Source organism: Atractosteus spatula, chromosome 5, assembly GCF_055471065.1.
Source record: "Atractosteus spatula isolate fAtrSpa1 chromosome 5, fAtrSpa1.hap1, whole genome shotgun sequence".
NCBI lineage: Eukaryota > Metazoa > Chordata > Actinopteri > Semionotiformes > Lepisosteidae > Atractosteus > Atractosteus spatula.
Genome location: NC_142710.1, coordinates 64,889,880 through 64,906,900, shown reverse-complemented (window position 1 = coordinate 64,906,900; position 17,021 = coordinate 64,889,880). Strand labels below are relative to the sequence as shown.

At 50.7% G+C, this 17,021-nt stretch overlaps 1 protein-coding gene across 1 annotated transcript in view; it reads right to left on the bottom strand.

The window, feature by feature from the left end:
* cacna2d2a (calcium voltage-gated channel auxiliary subunit alpha2delta 2a) overlaps nt 1-17,021 on the bottom strand; it is a 252,724-nt gene that overhangs the window by 70,879 nt on the left and 164,824 nt on the right. The window contains exon 6 of the mRNA XM_088915597.1: nt 11,984-12,125. Coding sequence (XP_088771723.1) covers nt 11,984-12,125 — 142 coding nt within the window. The remainder of the gene's footprint in view (nt 1-11,983; nt 12,126-17,021) is intronic.

Below are 17,021 nucleotides of genomic sequence, written 5' to 3'. Positions count from 1 at the left end.
GCACACGCGCACACACACACACACACACACACACACACACACACGCACGCGCGCACACCCACACACACACACACACACACACACACACACATGCACACACGCACACCCACACACTGCCTCCATTTGCATCACTTTACTCCGGGTATTAATTTCAATTATTATTTAATAGCTATGCAGAAGTTAAAAAGATGTGTAGTGCAATCAAAACTATAATGCCGGCTTGATTAAATGAAGAGGGATGTGAGCTGCCGAGCTGGGGAAGCACAAATCTGTGTTTGCATGCCTTTAGATTTAATTAACCGGGGCGCTTGCCAGATAAGCTGCTGAATTCGCGAGCAGAGGTTTTTCTTTTTGCTCGTTTTAAAAGTTCAGACAAATAAATGATCATTATCCTCTCTGCTTGGATTTTCAATTACAGATCCTCTTTCATTCCGACGGGCCGGTGGCCTCCCTGGCGCACGCGCAGAGCCCCCCCCCCCCCCGAGCCAGGGCCGAGCGAGTGCGGACGGTTCCGATCCAAACGGCCTCCGCCGGCCCGAACCTGCACCAGATCCGTCTTCAGCTGTCGGCAGACTGAGCCCTGAAGTACCTGCCCGGCCATAGCCACTGAACCGGTAACACCGAGAATCTCGTCCTGCCGTTTCTTGGGAGGAAACCAGGGTATAGGCTTCAACCACATAGCTGGGCAGCTTGTTCCACACCCCCACCAGCCTCTGTGTACAGGAAAACCTCCCACTCTCTCCCCCTGCTCTTTGATAATAGTCCTCCACTCAGGGCAAGAGGCACTGCTTTGCACAAAGGGTCGCGGGGGGCCGGAACAAACCACTCAGCCACACTGTGCGCGCTGATACCGTGTTTTCTTTAGAGAATACTCTGGGCGGGAGCCTCAGACAAGTTAACTAATAGCCAGGTGAGCTGGACGGGCTGCACGAGCCCCTCTTGCTCGTGGTCGGTCTTCTGTTCTCTTTCCAGAGTTCCACTCACAGGCAAGCCTGTGGAGCTCAAAGCCAGGAAGGATTCGGTCCTACAGTTCAGTCCTACACATAGACACTAGCCTTCTCCTGCAGGGAAACACCAGCAACAATTACGAAAAGCAGCTCTGTACCTGCAGCTCGGAACGCATCAGTGGTCACTGCTCTGTTTCCTACGAAGTGCTCAATTTCCCACCGGCACATCCCGATGAGAGTTGCTTCCGTTTAAAAATATCACAACCGACTTTTTAAAAAAATAAACAAAGGATACGGCTGGATCTGCCAGGACCCGGTCCCGTGAGAGCCGTTCAGCTGCAGAGCGAGTTCCCGCGCGCTGTCTCTGGCCCGCGGGTGTTGCTGCTGCCTGTCTCGAGGGGCGGATGGGGATGGTGCACGCGTTCCTCCCACACACACGGGACAGACGCCCCCTCTGCTCATAGCTGGCAGACCAGCTGGGGGCAGTGAGCAGATGCAAAGTAAATTGCTCCTGTCAGCGAAGGGAACATCTGAATCCGGGCGCTCGGAGCGCTGTTCTCCATTAAAAAAAAAAGAGAGGAGCGCTCCTGGGTCTGATTGTTTCCTCAACATTCTGCATATGGGCCCTGTAATTTATAGGTTTGTCAAGTCGGGGATGGGGGTGGTATTTAATTATTCAGGACTTATTCAGGCTACAATCAGTCTTGCAACTTGCAAGAGCTGGAGAGTTCCCCGGGGAGTTTCACAGGTTGTTACAAGATGTCGTGCAGCGAAAGCACCGCGTAACACAATCAGCATCTCCGTCTGATCATTTGGCCCACATGTCGCGAGTCCAAGAGCTGTGGGAAACAAAAGCGTCTGAAGTCAGCCAAGCAATGCTGCACGTCCATCCCAGTAAAATTCACTCCTCTGCTTTTCCGCTGCGAACTCTACACGTGGGTTTGAAATGACCTGAATAAACTCGTCCTCACTTCATGCACTTTCTTTACAGCCTCATGGCGCAGCTGAGGAAACAGAACCTGAACTGCCCAGGGCAGCACAAAAAAAACTCCAAAAAGGCACAACCCCACAGTACTGCCCACCCTACAGACCATAAAAACAGCTACAAATGAGAAGAAACCAGTCTGTCCATCTTGCTCCCCTGCCTGCTACCACTAATTGATCCAAAGATCCGGCCCTTTCCTGAGGAGATCCCAGAATACTGGCTGGGAGCATGACTGGGAAGCTTGTTCCAGACTCCCACAAGCCTTTGTGTAAAGACAGTACCTCCCCCTCCTCTGGCTTTCCTGGGGGAGACACAATGTTTAAATAGTTTTCAGCTTGCACGATGATGGAGACATTACAGAGAACATACAGCTGCTCATAAATCAGATAGAAAAAACACTAATCGGCTAAATTCCAGGCATGAAAGAGCATCTTGTTCTGCGGAGGAGAAAGAACTTGGTCTCTTAAGCAGTGCCGTGTTTTCCCATGAGGCACTAGGGCCTTACGACATGCTTGGAGCCCACAAAGGAGGGAAACACTAGTGACCCACGAAAAACCAGCTGGAACGACAGGCTTGCGACCGACTCTAGGTGCTCCAGATCAATAATCCTGCACTATCCAGCGGCTGTTCTAAAAACTAGAGGTATCGAAGTGATGGTCGGTCGACTCGCTCCATCGGTCACGGGGTTAAGCATGAAAATAGCTTCAAGTGCATCATGTCCATCTACGCAATTCAACTGGCGTCTCCCCCTCTTTCTGCACGTTTCAGAGTGAAAGTGCCCAGGGCCTACGGACACCACAATCCGGCCCTGCTCTCAAGTCCTAAAAACAGACGACCAAAAGTGGATCCCATTACCTGAAGTCCTCGAAGACAAACCCAACCCATCTTACTTCAGAGCCCATGGGGAAACAGGACACCCCAGGCAACTGCGCGGAAGCAGGCGTTTAAAACTGAGGACAGGAGTCGTTTCTTTACGCAAAGCGTTGGTCGGGGGGGTCTGGTAGGCAGGATGCCCTCCCTCTCCCGTGTACTCTTTCTATTATTATTAATTGGATCATCAAGCAAAATCGATATGAGAAATGGCGAAAGACGGAGATCACCAAACACGAAGAGCGCACTCTTTCGTTGTCTCTGTATCAAGCCGGTCTGTTGATACCCCGGCCGATCTCGCAGCCATCACAGGGACTTGGCGCTGAATTTCCCCCCGTGTGACTTCCCATGTGAAACCCGATGTCCTTCAGCTGAAGTGGCTCTCTAAGCGCTTGTAGGACGCAGTGTTTGCGCCGCGTCAGGAAACCGCCAGTCTCCTACCTCCGCCGCAGAAAGAGGAGGCGCGCTGACAATGCCATGTTCTTGGGATTTATTCATCGCGATAAGCTATCTAACAAGAAATACGAGCTTTCCAAGATAAGGAAATACAAGCCGACTCGTTTAATTTGATGTATTCCGGGTTTTTTCTTCTTCTCACTCTCCCCCTTGACGGTTGATACAGAGTGGAAGAGAAAAAAAAACGCCGGAGAAAATCACAAACCCCCTATCGCCAACGCAGCTCCGAAACAGCGTCACGGCGCGACGCATTTTTCATTTTCTAAATTCCTCTCCAATGATATCTTTTAAAAAGCTATCCCTCAGTTCAAATGCCCTGAGAGATCTGATACTGCATGTTTCTGGAGAGCCTATATGGAAAAAGTGGGAGTAGAGCATAACAACTTTTCTTTTCTCTGACTTTATGAGCATTTGCCGAAATAAACTTTTTTTCTTCATAGTGATGACTTTTATTTATTCTTATAGGATTCTGCTTTCTTTGTACTCATCCCTTGTGGCAACAGGTTACCTTAATCTATTCGCTGCATACCGCACCCGTCTCGTCTGGAGAAAACCGACTTTCTCCGTGACCTGCGGTGCAGAAGTTGCCGTGTCTGTGACGTCACCTATCCACGTCATAAATTCTGTCAGCAAAATGTTTCATCACCCTTAATCCCTCTGTCACGCCGCTCGAGTTATAAAACCATCTCGTCAAAACAGACGCGTTCTGCCTTCCGGATAAAAAACAAAAAGGTTGGGGGAATGAGAATGTTTTTCCCATTCCTGACCCAAGCTTTTAATGAGCCCCAAAACTGTCTGGTCGCGTTAAATTCATTACTGGGCACAGACATGCACCAGCGCCTTCTCAGCGAGGACCTGGGCGGTGGCCAGCTCAGGCCAGATAAGTCGAATGAGATGACTGCCCTGAACTCACCCCTTGATTACTCATGCCTGCATCTCTGAACCCCTCCCACAAGCCCAGAAAGCAGCCTCGTCGCACCGAATGGAAAGGCATGTTTCTCAGATCTCATTTTCTTCCTTTACCCTTCAAGGTTTCCCACCCCCAAACGCCGACGGAGGTGGATTAAATATTGCTGGCTGTTTTTTTTTTCCCCTTTCTGCAACCTTTTCATATTCCTTTGCCTGGCGTGTGCCAGCTCACCTGGCAGAGCTTGACTCCGTCAAGAGTTCAGAGGCCAGGGGGTGACGTCGCTTCTGTAACTGGCTCTGTGCGCTGAGCCCCGATTACTCCCGCTCACGGGAGGCCCAATCACAGGATCGCAGTGCAGTCAGTGCCGGGTTTCCCATGAGGCACTAGGGTCTTACGACATTCTTGGGGCCCACGAAGGAGGGAAACACTAGTGACCCACGAAAAACCAGCTGGAATAACAGGCTTGCGATCGACTCCAGGTGCTCCAGATCAATAATCCTACACTATCCAGCGGCTGTTCTAGAAACCCGCTCCATCAGTCACGGGGTTTAGCGTGAGAGTAGCTTCAAGTGCATCGTGTCCATCGACGTCATTCAATTGGCGTCTCCCCCCTCTTTCTGCACACTTGGGAGTGAAAGTGCCCAGGGCCTACGAGCACCAAAATCAGGCCCTGAGTGCTTCACCTGGCAGCACACCGGCTGGCACATGCTCGCCTACTCCCAGAAAGCCCCTGGCCACTGGGGACGCCGGAGCTGAAGACGCCGTTCTTGCAAGCCCCCGGGGCCTGGAGTAATCTGCGCCTGGGCCCTGGTAGCAGTCTGGGATGAAATTTCCCCCCTGGCCGTTACCAGTCATGGTCTCCTAATAACCCCCATCTCTGAACTGGCTTCATCACTCTGCTCTCCTCCCCACTGAGAGCTGGTGTGTGGGGAGCGGACTGGAGCATCATCCAGGTGGGGCTGCACACTGGTGGTGGAGGGGATCCTCATTACCTGTAAAGCGCTCTGAGTGGAGTGTCCAGAAGGGCGCTATATACAGTAAGTGTATGCAATTATTTTATTAGATTCGAATTTTGGGGTGAGTGCACGGACCCCCTGCTGCCGCCGCCGCCGCGTCGCGATCGGAACACGGAACAGCAACACGCCTGCGCCTGGCTCTTTTACAGCTGAACTGTGGCGGCTGCTGCTCTGTGCTCCGGCGGTAAGGGCCCCCCAGCCTCTGACTGATGGACAAGCAGCGGTGGACGGGACCCCCGACGGACAGCGGCCACCTAGGCTGCACGCGCGTCTGCCTGGCGGCGCCTCCGGGGAAAAATCGGGATCGGAGGGCGCAGCTGTGAAAACGAGACCCCCCTATCCTTGTCAAACAAGAGGGGTGGGGGAGGAGAGAGAGAGAGAGAGAGAGAACCGGCTTCCTTCGCAGAACTGATTGCGTTTTTAATTAAAGGCGACACAGTAAATAATAAACAAATGAAATGTAATTTGTGCGCTCAGTGGTGGGTGAAGTGGTGGGTGTTGTGCTCCATGTTTTAATTAGCGTGCGGCCGAATGATAGCGCTCCTTCAGCGGCCCGAGACCGGGCCTGGTTTCTGTGCTCCCTTGGGCAGGGCGGGCAGCATGACAGGCCAAGCGGATAACTATGACGGAGCTGAACAGGAGCCCCCACCGGCAGCCCACGATCTCTCCTGCGAGAGAGGCCCGACGTGACGAGGGCATGAGAGCACCAGAGGTGACAGACGAGGGGGAGATCACAGCAGTCTTTTCATGGCAGACAGACTGACAACCCAACGCACTGTTTTTACTGTGGGCTTCACAGCGCGTGCTTTCAAAGAGTTACCCGCTGGCCACATCCACCAAATTAAAAAAAATATATATACTGTATATACACAATACATGTAGGTCAAAAGAGGATTGGCCCGTTCTGTTCACCGCGCTGCCAGAACCGAATTGAGCCACGATTCTCACCCCGACGTGTCTTGAATGACCTCAAGGTCGCAGCCTCAGCGGATCGGTTAGGTGACTTGCTCCACGCACCCGCAGCTCTTTGTGTAACCTGTTCCGATCAGCTCCAGAGGCCCAGTGCACGCACCCCACGTCCACTCGTCCCTCTTTACTGAACCCCCCCTCCCGCACTGCAGCGCTCTGCTTCCTGCTGCGCGGGCTTTTCTCTAATCCTTTCTCGCCCCCCCCAGCCACGAGTTCTCCGCGCCTTGGGAAGCCCTTCCCACCCTGAGCACACGTCCCCAGTAAAATGGCGCTGGAAGTCAGAAAACACAGCACGTCAATCAGCCGTGAGGAAGCTCCCTTCTTCAAACAAATTACCGTCTTCTACATTCCAACAACTTCCAACGAAACACAAAGCCTTATGGCACCCTACAGGGGCCGAGCTCGAACGGCCCGTGCGTCGCCGGAGTACAGCCCCCGTCTCCTAAAACGGCCGCACAGCCCCCGGCACCTCTTCGTCTTCGCATAATTTCAACTCGTCACAACACCCTTCGAATGGTCACGAGCGGTACGAGGCGACAGGCTCCCGATTCGTGCGGCAGGCCTGCGCGTTTGTGTGCCACTGTCACGTCTGCACACATCTGGGGTCCAGCCGCCCTGCCCCGCCCTCACAGAGAGCACGCTGATGGGGTCCCCGCGCTACCCCGGCACACTTCCCTGCACCTTCAAACGGGGTGCATGCCATGAGGAAAGGAGAAGAAAAGAAACGCACACACGGCGTCAACACCCGAAACGTTGTGTTTCTTCTCTTCTCTTTCCAACAGGAATAAACCTTCACCTGCTCCTTTGCAGCCTGCGCCTGCTGACGAAGCTGCCTGCTTGAGTCCCGCCAGCCAGGCGAGAGAAAGTCGGGCTCCTTGCAGTCCAGTGTCTGTTCAGTGATCCTGACCGACTTGCCAGAGTGCGCGGACAGGGGGAGGACAAGAGACAGCAGTGCTGCAGGGCCCAGGGCCTCGGGCGCCTTGGCGCTGATCAGAAGGGAAACCGTCTCCTTCAGTGTGTCTGACTCCAATTTAAAGAGGTCCTCCCCAGTCACGTCTCCCGGAGCGCCGCACGCTCTCCGCGGCCGACCTTCAGAGCTGCCGTAATGACACCATTTTCATTCTCTCTTCAGAACGACTCCCTGCTTGCCCGGCCGAAAGAAAATGATTTCTCTTGGAAGGCCGCTTTTTTCTCCTGCTCTTTTTTTTACATTACTGGATTTTTTTTTTCTCTCCTTCAAAAACAAAAAAAAAACCCCGCGGAGGTCTAACTTCTTACTTCGCCCTCCGCCGTTCTTTTTTGGGGGGGGGGGGGACCGGAGGCCGGCTGAACCTCGCCTTCTCTGTCAGGGACAATCAGCCTGCCACAGAGGAAAGAGCTCAGTGATTTCAGAGCAGCCAGCGCTCTAGAGAGAGACGAAGCACAAGGCACGTTATTTTAAAAACAGAAGGCTCTCCTCGAGTGGAGCGCATCATCACGCTCTGCCACGGACCACACCCTCCGTGAGGCGTCTCTAGGGATCACGGCGACATCAGCTCTCCAGCGCAGGAGGCTTTACCCCAGAGACTGAGCAGGATTACACCTAAAGGCCACTGCCGAGCACCACAAGGCTCCCTACAGTATATCCTCAAGCCTCACCCATCACACCCAGGTGAGCGCGTGCCCTTGAATCCCATCACCAAGAATCTCATCAGCTAAACAGGGTTCCTCGTGTGACAGGGCCGGACTTCGGCTCACAGGGGGAAAACGCGCGACATGCTCCGCCGTTTCTGAAGACATGCCCGGTTAGCCACAGCGCAGGCGGCACCGCAGTCATCGAGCTCCGCCTGCAGCAGCAGCGCCACGTCAGCCGCTAAATGGTATTTAAATACCCTCCGGTTAGACTGCGCCTTGCCTGCCGTTCAGAAAATGTGCCAGGCCCGGGGAGGCAGGATGTAACCCTATTATCACCGTCCGTGTGTCGGGGGGGGTGTGAACAGGAGAGCCAATCGGGGACGTTGCCAGCATGTCCGCGCTGCGCCACAATTCCCAAACCGGCCTCGGAGACATGCTTTGCTTTCATTTCGCCTTTTTTTTTTTTTTGGCTTGATTTCCACTTTATTAAAGAGAAAGCTAGTCTTTATTGAGAGACGGGCTCTTTTGTCTGGTACTATTTCATCCATCTGTTTAATTAAAATCGCATCCATTGAGCGAACGTTTCCTCTGTATCCTCTTGAGTGCCGTGATTGAAGATCTTCAATGGCACTTTCATCCTCTTAAATCTCGTGGACAGATTCAAAGCTCCTTTCTCTTTTAGTGTTGAACCCTCTGGTTTTCCAGCATCCTACTCTCTCCCTCTCACTCCTTACGTCTTCTCTGGAGGATAAGACTATCTCATGTTTGGTTAAAAGGATCCATGTTTGCCCTGAGTCTCTCTTCCTTTCTGCAGCCCTTTTATCAGATGGAGAAAGTCCCTCCTTCCCAGCCAGACAGTCCCTTCGTCCGCCATGCTCATTGTATCGAATAAAGAGGTTAGAAAGTGGATGGATGGACACTGGACTCAGGCCGAAAACTGTCTGCTTGACACGTCTGCCTGCCTTACGAAAATAACAGAAAGTTTAAGGACAGAAACACAGTGCTGCTGTCCTTTCAGGTCCTGCTCTCCAGCATGCTGCATGTGAGCCACTCGGAGGCCTCACTACATGAACACATTTACACTGATCAGGCTGAGCAGAGCTCCGTCTGCAGGTCCTGCTTTTCAATCGCTTTTCCTTCGTGACAATCCCGGTGCCAGCCAACGTGGGCCCTTCATCCTGACTTTCCCCAGTTCTAGTGGGAGAACGGCAGCTCCGTGTGGTTGAAAAATCATTTAAAACAAACACCGAAAGCCCAGCGTGAGCCAGAAACAATCCTGAGGCAGACGCAGCCGCAAGAGCTCGGAGCCAGAGAAGAGCCGGCATTCAAAAAAATCCCCGGGCTCCCTCGCTGAAGCCGACATTAATTTAGATCTTTTAGGCCGAGCAAAATAAAGTAGCTGAGTGGTGCAAAGGTGACAGGATTTTCTCACATTCACGCCTGTTTGAATTTATTCTTCATCTGAAAGCACAATTAGTCCTATTTTAATTACTATATTCCCACCACTTAGTTCTACATTTATTTTGAATACTGAATGGAAGGTGAACTATTACTTATTTTAAATAATGAAAGGGGAGCTTTCGAACTGCTTGGCTCAGCTATACAGCGCTACTGCTCCCTTTCAAACGCCAAGTGAGAATGAACGATTGCTTATTTTGTCGTACTTTGATAACAGGCTCCAGTTTGTGATGCATGCCTTTTTGTATTTTTGCCTTTTCAGTATCTGTCCCCCTCAGTAGTTTTCCAGCTTCCGTATTATTAAAGCAGGCAGTGGGGTTGTATTAGAAATTCGGCAGAAAAGCTTCGTTTGCAGCTGCATCCATACAGTGTGCACGGCCTTCACACAATGGAAACCCTGTTAGCCTAGACGCTTGCTCATGAACGCTACAGGCAGACGCTCATTATGCTTTGGAAATATACACTGTGTACCTCCTTGAGCCGTGTGTGGCATTACGCAGACATTTCAGCTACAGTCATAAAGGAGTGGGGCTCCAGAGTGTTTCCACCTTACTGGCGAAGTCAGGACGCTGCTGATGAGACGTTTGGGTTGCGTCAGTAGCCGATCATGGCCAAGGCAGCGCACCCTCAGCTGACCGCCTCTGGGGGTCAGGCTAGGGTCAGCCAGAGCTCGCACAGGGGTGAGGGCAGTGACCCCGCGACCTGCCTGGCCTCAGCCAGGACCTTGCGGCGCTGTCAGGAGAGAGCTGCATCGCTCCTCCGATCATAGCTAACCCGGCTGAAGGAGCTGTGGGGCTCTCAGCATGAAAAACAGCACATGACACTGGACTGGTGGTGTGCAATCTGGAGGAAAGCACTGTAATAGTCCCTGATTCTTCTTATGACTTATTATGGGGTTGAATTGAGCCGATTTTATGATTTCAGATTAGGGAAGGGGGAACGAAAATGAATTATATTTTTTAGTTTGACAAAATCCAATCTACCACGCTAATATGCTGTTAAATTTATAGATGTTTACAAACATTGTACTAAACAGCATTAAAATATGTATTCAACTCGTATACACATATGCAAACGAGAGCATAAAATGTGAAACGTGTAACAGATAACTGTAGTGCTTGCGTTTTCAATGTGCATTATTTCGCCCATTCGGCCCTCACTGTGCTGTGTGCGGAGAGTTTGCAGGTGTTCATCTGTGCCAGCATTTGTGTCATGCTTTGCAGAGCACATTCACGCGCGATTCCTACAAGCAAAAAAGTAAACTTTGTCTTGCTTACTTGACAAAAGCCATGCAATATTTCACATTCTGTCCCCTTCTCTCCAGTGCACATTTCCACAGTCCATGCTGCTGGTCCCCCGTGTCTCCCTCTGGGGAGCACAGCGCCTCCATTCATTCTCAACCACAAGAGGCCACAATCTATTTTTCACTGTAATTTTCTTTTTTTTTTTCCTGTATCCATTTTGTAATAAGCATTGATAATTAGAAAAAAAAGACGTGTGGATGTTTGACCCGAGCTAATTAGAAAGTTTTGAGTCTTGCCAGCTATAGTCACTGCTGAAATAATGATTCGTAAAAAGGTTCATTACGGCGCTGAGGGAATAGCTTCGATCTGAATACCGGCCAGGGTCCCAGACAAATCAAACCAGGACACTGCGACCGTCTCATTCAGCCTTTCAAAAGGAGAGGGGGGAAAAAAACGCTCTGCACATAAACGGTTTCTATTAATAAATCCTCACTGTCGCTCGGCTTCCTTTCTCTCCCCTTTGTTTCCCCTCTCTCTAGGGCTCTGCAGACGCGTCTCGAGTAAGGGACGGAGTTTCATCGAGGAGAGAGAGCCTCGTTCGCGCGGCGCGCGGTCCCGCCCCACGAGCCTAGCCCCAGCAGCCAGCAGCTGGAGGCCTCCTGATGTGTCCTGCTCCAGATGTTGCCCGCACCTTCAACTACTTGATTGGCAATTGAGCGCAGCGCGTCGTCGCGGTTACCGTTACACCAGCAGGGCTCTCACATCCGTGTTCATTACACGGACTGACTGGCAGGAGATTCCCGCCGTGAAACGGCAACTAACAGGGAAATGAGCCAAGCTGCCGGGGCTCCAGGAGCCAGACACAAACGTGACACTAACAAATGGTGACATTTGAGATTGGAACATCTGCTGTGCAAAAAAAAAAAGTCGATAAAGAAAACTGGATGGTACTGTAGATATATCTACTATCCAGCTAACTCTGTGCAGGTCTAAATCAGCGCTTCACAGCTCCAGTGCTGGAGAGTCGGAAGGCTGCAGCCCTTAATTGCCGAATTGAACTCAGTATTTACTTAATTGGCCATGTTGAAGCCTTTCCTTGTTCTTGAGAAGCTGGAGAATTAGAGGGATCTAAAAACTCCGCAGGCCAGCGGCCCTTCAGGAATCGGATCTGCACTCCCCTGGTCTAAATCCTTCCACCAGGTTCGCTATGATCACTCTGAAAAATAAGATCAGACTCAGAGTGGGGGGTATGTACTGGGCACCAATGGATAAAGAGGTTCGTCTCCGAATCACGCGACAGCCGCGTTAAAACGAATTCTGGCACACCCTAGCCATTCTGTCAGAGAAAGTGAAACCGAGAGAGGGGTTTGGGAAGTCTGTCTTCCCGAACTGCCCCGGCTGTTTTTTCCGCGAGGGACTGGCCACGAGCGCTGCGGAAAGGGCCACAGTGATGCGAGCTCCGGGGTCACGGGGGCTTGTGTGAATAAAGAAACTCTGCTGGCGGTGCTACTTACAGCCCTTGTAGATGTCAGTGGGGATCTGCACGGCGGTGTAGGAGTAGTTGACCCGGTTCTTGAAGTTCGGGTCGTCCACGAACTCCAGCTTCAGGGAGTACGGGTTCCCCAGCAAGTTCTCCTCCCCTTCCGAGTCCTCGGACTGCGAAAGAAGCACACACAGTTTCCCGGCTGTTAGTTCTTTCCTCAGAGGAGGAGGCCTGCACAAAGAGAGCACCGCACGCTGCCCTGCAAGTGGGCCACGGCGGCCATTTCTGAAACTACAGAGGCGCCAAGCCACAGTTCGGACCTGCACGGGTCTGCGTGGGAATTCATCTCGAAATCGAACATGTTGACTAAAAGCAGTGAGGTCCACCACTGAGTGCAGCAAAAGCCCTCATCCTGGACACAACAAGAGCTGTTTTCCTTTCTTACACTTCTCCTGTCTGAAACAGGAATGAGTCTACACCACATTGCATTATGGGAACATGCTGCATTATGGGTAAATTATGCATTGCAACTCGCCCAATTATATATTGAATTGAGGAGGACAGGCATTTTCTTTCCAAACATCGCATTAATAGGCTTCCAAAGAGACAAACACCCCCCCCACCCACCCCCTACCCCAAAACGCAGATGCACACCTCAAAAAAAATCAGACAATACTTGTCAAGCAGAGCACAATCCCCCAGTGATTTCGCTCCAAATTAATTTGCTCGTCAGTACCAGCATCAATGTGTGAACACAGGGCAAGCAAACCTTAAGAATGAAGAAATCTTTACAGCTGAAAGAACAAAGCATCACAGACTCCGCTCTGCGGCTATTAACTGTCATCTTCCAGTCAAATATAAATGGCGATATGACAGTCTTTCACACCAGTAAGTCGGTTTCGTAACAACCCCAACTGCTGCCTGTGGCACTGGCGCTGCAGGGAGCTTCCAACAGAAATCTTCAGCCTTTGTCTAAAAGTGCAGGGCCAGACAGAAGCAATCCAGCACTGATGCTCCAATCTGTGCGCCCTGCCGAGGAAACAGGACAGCTGCTAGCCCAACCGAGAATGATCACAGGCAAGCGAAAAAATAATTAATGCCAATGTTACTTGGAGCTGCACATGTGGAATTAGCCCAGGGAAATGTGGCCACAGGTATGCTCTGAACACACAGCAATGGAAGCAATGTCCTACACTGGCAGCCTACAAAGAGCTGAACGTTTCTGACCCTGAATCTTGGCCCTAGTGATGAGCTCACCTGTGGCAGCTCCAGGGTGTGTCACGGAGGTCATGAGGATTTCTTTTGGGAGAAAGATACTGAGAGAGGGAGAGAGCAGGATGTCAGAGGGCTCAAGTCACAGACCCAGCAAGTCACAGCAATTCCATGTCTCTGTTGTTCCGCAGGAAGAGTGCAGATTGGCTCTGACCTTCTCTCACGACGGAATGAGACTGTCTGGAGTTTGTGCTGGGAGATAAGAGGGACCGACTCAGATCTTTGCTGCCTTCCTGTTTAAAACAGGCTGTGTGTGTGTGTGCAGGCAAAGAGAGGATCTTGTACACTGACACTTAATGAGGCTTATACAAAAACTTTATATACGCAGAAGTACTCAGACCCTTGCACGGTTTTCACACTTTATTGCAGAAATAGAATCATCATATTGCAACAAAGGAAAACCTGCTTCAGACCTAAAACTGGGACAGCAGGACGATGATGCCTAACCTGGCTTCACCCCTCTAATCTCCTAAAACCCACGGGTCCCAGGAACACTTCATCCCTACGATGGGCACATGAGCACAATGATCACAGGGCCCACTCCCTGCACTCTGGTCCGGATGATCTTCACGGAGCAGCACTGGCTTTTTCGGCATTATTTCTGGACGTTTAAAACAGCATTGCAGTCCTAAAAGATTCACAGCATGTCTCCGTCTAAAAAAAAAAAAAAAAAACCCTGTCCCTGTTTAACTGCCTTTTTTGCATTTTCTTTTAACCAGAGAAGCAGCAGGTATTAAACCCTCGGAAATCAATTAGCGCTGAAAGATGGCTATCAGGGAACACATTAAATAGGCCTTGTAGATTAGTGCTCTGTCAATAACGAAAGGCAAACAATCCTTAATTACAGTGCGAGCTTCCCTCAGCCCCTCCTGCTCCAGTTGTCACTCTGACAAGAGTCCTGAGATCTTTCCGAACCCAGGCTGGCAGCGAATCCGAGGAGGAAAGGCTGCACAAACACGCTTGCTGGAAGCTGAAGTGTCAGACAGGGGGTATTGACTCCAGGCAGTTTGGACACTGATTACAGCCAAGGAGAGACAGGAAGCATCTTCAAAAAGCTGTAATTACCTTTACTTAGTCAGGCACACGGCTCTAAATTAAGGGCAGAAGACAAAAGCATTCTTCTCCTATTTGCATTCTCCGCCCCACCCAGCCAACCGAAGGAAGGGAGGACTTTTTTCTTTAGCCCAGATATGACGTATTACAGGAACCGACACTGCCAGTCTCTAGTAACTTAGCTACAGCGGCTGATCTCAGATCTTTTTGCCTTAAGAAACAGTTATAAATGATGTGCGCCTATGTGTGAGACAGAACGGGCAGCGGTTCTTTTTTTTTTCACAGATACACACACTGGGACAAACACTGTAGACACCAGTTCTCCCTTGTCAGCATTCCTCCGGGATGTGGAAGGAAACGGGAGCACCCAGTGAAATCCCACCCAGATTTGGGAAGAACATGCAACCTCCACACTGTAAGTGTCCCAGTCTGGAAACTGAAACTAGGATTTCCAGTATCAATATCCAAAAATGATTTCACAATCACCTGAATGTGTCCTTAACTTACTTAACTACATACCTATCACTAATCCGGAGTGCGATTTGGAGAGGCTACCGCTTTGTAACTCATGGGGAGAGCTGGATAGGAACAGAGGTGGCACATTAGTGTTTTCTGAAGTGGACAAAGCGTTCCTACATTTTCTCACAGTAACATTCTCTCATAACCTTTGCAGATTGTCTCTGGGGCCGGACGGTCGGGCTGTGAGCCGTTGGGTTTCGGGTCTGGGGGAGGGCTGAGGCGCTCGGACGCTGAACAGAGGGCAGATGAGAAAATCCTGGACTGTCTCTTCAAGAACCTGAAGATGAAAAGACTGCTACACATGCTGAAGAGGCAGCAGCTGTTCCCGTGGAGTTCGGTCCAGGTGCCAGGTGGGAGCGTGCTGCTTTGAGATGCAGGAGACCTAGCCTCTATTCCAGACCCTTCGTGTTCGCCGCTGAAAGCGGAGGACTAGTCCTTACTGCAGCATGACAAGGGTGATGCAGAACAGATTATGCCGCCTCGACGAGAGAGCTCTTGTATATTCGCTTTCATTCTGCAGGATTTGTTCCGATCTGCTGTGTCTGATTTGATCTGATCGGCTGTGTCTGTCCCTCAAAATTTACTCTGCGCAGAGAGACGGACATCTGCTGTATGTGATATTTCGAGAATAACTGAAAGGCGGGGGGTAGCTTTGTACAAAGAGCCATAGTGTCATGTGTGGAACAATCCTTTTATAGGTTCTAACGTACAGAGAGGGGCAGGGCCTGTGCTCACAGTAAAAACCCTTCCTGAGAACAACTGAATTCAGAGCTGTACAAAAGAGTACTGTACACGCTGTTGCACTCCTGAAAATGGTCTTTTTTGTATTAAATTAAAACTCGTTTCAAACCTTCTTGGAACTGTGCGGACTTCCTATGTCCCCTACAATCCATACGACAGACCCCACGTAGTGAAGGTTCATAACTCTAATGATGGTTTAATGCTATCCCCCTGTGGTTAGAGAGCTGATGCTGGTGTCTGTGCTTTAGCACTCATACAGTACATCTGTTGGTCAGCTGCAAGACCTTCCTCGGTCTGTTGCCGAGAACAGTTTATATGGTGTCTGGTTATGAAAATAGCACCATAGTGCACGCACACACACAAGGCTTTGTAATCCAACCAGACGGCCAAGGAATTATCGGATTCCACTATCCTATCTATTCTCTGTAAGTAAACAGTACTCTGCACGGAAGACTGCTAATTTTCCAGAAACAAGGCCGCCTAATCTTCAAGGGACAGGAGGGGGCAAGTCCTGATCCTGCAGGGCTGCTTTATCTCCAGGTTTTCCAGGTCTCCCCAAGGCAGCAGCAACCAGGAGAGGTGGGAGAAGCTGCTAAATGGGTCCTTTTAGGCCAATAAAGACCCGATTGACGTTATGAAGGGCTGGGTTGGAATAATCATAATGTGGAAACACAAAGGTTCCTCTGGATCAGGATTGTCCAATCCTGGTCTAGGATAATCCACTAAAATAATTCAGCCATAATGGTCCGAAAGTCATATAGCCAATAGACCTAAAGCAAATGAGTGTTATGATCCAGGCAGCCTCTATGAAATTAAGTAACCGTACTATGTCTACCATGGATTTTGCACTTTGTGGCTTAGGTTTCTGATTTTACACCAAAGTTCCAGACTCTCTGGGATCCCTTTGTAATTCAAAGGAAAATCTTGGTGGCCCAGATTCCTCACAGCAGGAAGATAAAGCAGAGGCAGGCAGTAAGTGGAAGTGTCTCACCTCCCGGCCAGCTCAGGCAACAAGTGACAAAGTGACACAGAACTGATCATATTCTACGGTCATGGCTGCAGGAAGTCAAGAGGAAAAACTACAGTTCCCATCACCCCCTGGGAACCCCTTCACACCACAGACGAGATTCCAGTCCGAAGGGAACCTGGCAGATTTCACACCCAGATCAAAGCCCAAAGGGGACTGTATGCTATATATACACTCAGACATTTTCCATTGATAAATGTGCTCAAATAAAAGAGGCAGAGCAAGCTAAATCTAACACAGCAGTACAGATGACGTTCTCCTGTATCTGAGCTGCAAATCAAATCCCAGATTGCCGTGTGAATCTCGGCGAAATTGAATTTGAGACCCCAGGGGTATACGGTCATGGCGCCTTTGGTTTGCGGTCCCCCGCCCTCCTCCACCGCAAGCGGAGCTCACGCGGCTGCCCCCTCCCCCGGGTCTGCCTTCTGTCCGCTGTGATCTCCCCCCCCCCCGTCCG